Source organism: Trachymyrmex septentrionalis, unplaced genomic scaffold (assembly GCF_001594115.1).
Source record: "Trachymyrmex septentrionalis isolate Tsep2-gDNA-1 unplaced genomic scaffold, Tsep1.0 scaffold60, whole genome shotgun sequence".
NCBI lineage: Eukaryota > Metazoa > Arthropoda > Insecta > Hymenoptera > Formicidae > Trachymyrmex > Trachymyrmex septentrionalis.
The window spans coordinates 5,850,428-5,854,928 of NW_017305779.1; the positions used below are offsets into that span (position 1 = coordinate 5,850,428).

The following is a 4,501-nucleotide window of genomic DNA, read 5'->3' on the forward strand; positions in this document are numbered from 1 at the left end:
GCTGCTTCGTCATTTCTCGCGTATCATCTCGTAAAATGGGCTCTAGAGCTGCGTTTATTTGGACAATGCCGTTGTTCGTTTATTCGGATAGCGAATTGTTCTGTGCGTCTCTCGTGAATATCTGGCCAACGTTCACGTGCGCGCGATACGCTTTTAAAAAAATTTCGCACGCAACTATCTCGAATTTAATGAACGAATTTCGCATAGGGTACCGTAGAAAAATATTTTCTCTAATTCTTTTGTAAAAAAAAAAGACTCGCACAACGCAAAATACCGAAATATTGGAACGGAAAAAATTATTGGGGATATATCTCGACTCCAAACGTTTTCAAGCGAGATACGTGGATTATATTCGCGAGAGTATTATCCTGAATGTATTACCCAGAAGAGATCTGTCAGATATTGAAAGTACCGGTCGAGTGATTTTAAGCGGCAGAAAAGTCGTACTAAAAAATAAATAGTATAAGATATTTTAGGTAAAGTGAAATTTACATAAAGTGTATCTTCTATAACCTTATTATATAAAATACAAATATTCAGCGACATGATAAATTAAATAATGGTAATAACAACTGTACGTTATATAATAATGATAATTATTATTAATATATATAATACAAAATATAAAATCATGAACATAATTAAATTATTAAAATATCTTTGCTTTTATTTCATTTGTTATAGAGTAATAGAGAGAAGACAAGGTGCGCTGTAAATGTGACAGATATTAGTGAGCTCTATTCTACTAATTAATATCATCTTTTATAAATATGTTTTACCCTGATTTTTAAAAAATAAAAACTCGCGAGACACACGGTAATGTACTTGAATGTACATAGATATGTCATATTTGTTGCTGATTGTCAATATTTTATATTAGTAAGAAAAAAATGATAAAAAAAATGTTTTCAGAGAAAGGCAGAATTTAAATTTAAAAGAGTAAAATTCCTAAAGTCTTTCTTTAAATCTCAATAAAATTCCACGAAAATCCTTGATTATCAGAAGAAATAAATAAAAAAGAAATTCCCAGAAAGTATCAGGTTTTTTTCCTGGTAGTAAAAACCCTGTTTTACTGTTAATATCAGCTTCTTACGTTGCTAATAGTAACATAAGTGCAATGATTTCCGGTTTAGTGGAATATCACAATTCACGGGACGGATATTACTTCGTAAATTAAAAAAAATATTACTTGGCGAAAAAGCGACCGGCAAAAAGCTAAGCGCACATGTCAATTCTGAACGTGAGCACGAGAGCTTGATATCCATCGACAGTGTCAATACCCTCGTCGCGGTACCCGGATATTTGGTTCGTTCGCAAAATCCGAGCGCAGCTCTAGTGCGTGACTCTTACTTCATGCTATTTTCCGACCGATGGCTGCGATGGCGGCTGCTGCTGCTGCTGCGGCGGCTGCGGCTGCGCTTAAGTGACGACGATACAACAGCCGCGGGTGAATAGAATCGGAGAGTGACTCGACGTTTAAATCTCGCAGTCGTTGACTTTTGTTTTGTAAATCCCTGACCAGAGAATTAATCCCTTCTATCGTAGCAATTTATCTAAATTGCACGATTGTAAAACTGCATAGTCTGGCTGTTCAATTAGTCGGCAGTAGATAAAGACGCTATATGGTCAGACATCACTGATTATTGAGAAATAAAATCTGAAGTATTTTTCTACGGTAAAAAAATTATTCATTCGTATAAACAGCTTAATAAAAATTCTACAGAATGCAATTATATTATTTACATTTACAAAATTTATATAATATAAAAATAATTGAAATTGTATATTACAATCTATCAACGTGAAAATTTATCAAATTTATATCAAATTAGTATTTAGCAGCTCATCTTTTATTATTCTTTTTTCTTATACATTCTTCTAAAAAAAGTCTAAGATTTTATAACCGATAGTCTTTTTCCATTCTCCAGACTCATTCAATCGCCGTCGCTGTATCATCGCAGAGACAATAGTGCGCTGCCAGGTGCAAAACAGTGACGTGAGAGAAAAACAGAGAAAAAAAAAACACAGGCTCGGTGCGTTTTCTGCGTGGTGCGGTTTCTTTACTTTACCACGAACGATCAATTCGGCTGTCCAAAGGACCTCGGCCACCGAATTGCGCGCTAGGCAAGTATAGTTGCCGGTGTGCGCGGCGGTGACGCGCTCGATAACTATGGCGCTGGAATGGGCGTCAATGTTGGTTACGCGCAACCCAGGTGGTGTCTGAGAGTGCTGTCGGAGATCGTTAATGGTTGCGGCAGCGGCGGCGGCGGCGGCGGGCCCGTAGGCGACGGCCGCCGTGCCGGAGGCGGAAATCTGCTCGCCGTCCTTCGACCAGATGATCGTGAACGGCGGATCGCCCTTCTCGACCATGCAGGTCACCTGGGCCCGCAGACCCTCCGACAGGTCCTTCTTAAAGCTAAAGGGGGCTATCGTGGGCGGAACTGCACAAAAAAAGAGAGAGAAACAGATGATTGGGAGTGTGAATAAATGCAAATTTATCCGGACAGCCTCCTGTCGCTGCTTGTAGCTTCGTGCCTTCGTCCTGGATGTCGTCCTACCTAAATGCCTGAAAAATCTTAGCTTACTCTACTTAGGATTGTGAGAGACAAGCTTGCGAAATAATTGGATCGTACGGACGATTCGACATGTCCCGTCGCTTCAAATAAAATTTGTCCGTCGTCGTTCACCGAACCCGAAATTGATCCACGTGTTTCGACGGAGAAACACCTGTCAGGCAGAACACGCTGCTGAGATTAGTTGTAGTTTGACTCGTCGAGGCTAGATTTCACGGATCGGTTAACAACGGCGGATCTGTGGTTGCATTTAACCGGGCTGATAAGTTGCTAAACGCCGGAGTTTAATGGATCTCAGATTTCTTCCGTATCGTTACAGTTGTTCGATAAAGCGAAAGATGTTAATTATCATTATAATAATATCCTACATTACGAAGCAAAAGATATAACATCAAGGATTGTTGCCAGTATATCGGCGGTGTATGACTTACATGACTCCATCATTATGGACGGAATTAGGTATTGATCGTTAAGCAGACCTCGGGAGTGACGTTTAATTATCCTCCCGGAGATACGCCGTGTTGTATTTGTTGTGTGATCGCGTAAGTGTATTTGTACTGGAATTAAAATAATATTGAATTAAGGGCAGAGAGAGACTGAAATTAAAATAACGCGGCAAGAAGTATTTCATTATTCCATCAACGTCGAATGAGATACACGCGGCTCTCGACTCGCGCGGTTAATATTAATAATATTCACTCACGTAAAACGTAAATTTAAATTTATTCTTCATTCGTTGATTTTTCCACGTACGAATTTTCCGTAACGCAAATAATCATCATTTATTCCCATTTTATCTCATCCCTTCTCTGCGTTTTATTAATTTTATTTATCCACGCGAATCGAGAACAATTCGCGATATCTTCCTGCATCGCCGACAACGAAAGGGTTACGACCTATGATGGCGGGCATTAACTACGTTTCCGAGTTTGCATGGAGTGAGTATGTGTGTCTCTCGAGTGTTTGGACGCTCGTGTATTTCGCGAGATACACGAACGGTGAAAACAATCAAGCGGAGCATGAGGGGGAATCCCCTTTCGTGCCTGGTTGTCGACTTTTCGACAAGGGGATGCAGGAGGGATAGGGTACGTCGCGACGAGCGTAATGCCGCGGAACGACAATAATAACTTGCCTCGTTGCGCTGCATACGATACGTGTGTACCTACAGCAAGCGGGGAACACGAGAGCCCCGCGGGTATTAGAACAGAATGCGGGCGGTTGTTTGAGAATAATTGAGGAACCGCGCGGGTACAGGGAACCAGATAGCGCAGCGTAACGTGAGTAATGCCCAAAGAGGTCTGTCGCGCGTATATACGTGGCGATACATACGTATATAAATGCTCATATACATGTACAAAGGCACAGAGAGACAGAGAGAGGTAGGGGGGGAGGGGGAGGGAGAGAGAGAGAGAGAGAGAGAGAGAGAGAGACAGTAGGTTGGACGCGGAATGGAGAACGAGGTTCTCGGGTGAGATAACAAAGAAGCTTCTCTTGCCGGAGACGTCGCGTTGATAAATTTCGTCGCATAGTTTCGGCAAGTAGAGCGGAGACGTGAGAGTTCTCTCCCTTGCCGAAGATAATTTGGCGGTCGACGATCCTTAATTGGCGCCCAACATTATCGATAGAGAGCACGTGACGTTAACTTACGTGCGGGCGCTGGATCCCATCAAGATTAATAAAATATGAATGGGCGACGAGTACTCGCGATTTTTAAATGCCGGATCAAAATCTCTCGTCGTGAAAGAAGCAATTTGAAAGAGGTTTAAAAGAAGTTTTACAAACGATTTGAAAGCGATTCAAAAGAGATTTTAGAAGCGTAATCCAATATTGAAATCAATTTCAATTTTTTTTAAATAGTTAAATATGTATTTAAAATTACATCAAAGAAACTAATTTCTGACAGCACGATCACTCATGAGATAATTTTA

The 4,501-nt window shown here is 40.7% G+C and overlaps 1 protein-coding gene across 4 annotated transcripts in view; it reads right to left on the bottom strand.

Annotated features, from left to right (window-relative positions):
* LOC108752601 (Down syndrome cell adhesion molecule-like protein Dscam2) overlaps positions 1-4,501 on the bottom strand; it is a 167,804-nt gene that overhangs the window by 21,788 nt on the left and 141,515 nt on the right. For 2 of the 4 annotated variants that reach the window (XM_018493542.1, XM_018493539.1), the window contains exon 11: positions 2,070-2,441. The exons of the other annotated variants lie outside the window; for them this stretch is intronic. In XM_018493542.1, the coding sequence (XP_018349044.1) occupies positions 2,070-2,441 (372 nt within the window). The remainder of the gene's footprint in view (positions 1-2,069; positions 2,442-4,501) is intronic. 4 annotated transcript variants of the gene reach the window in all.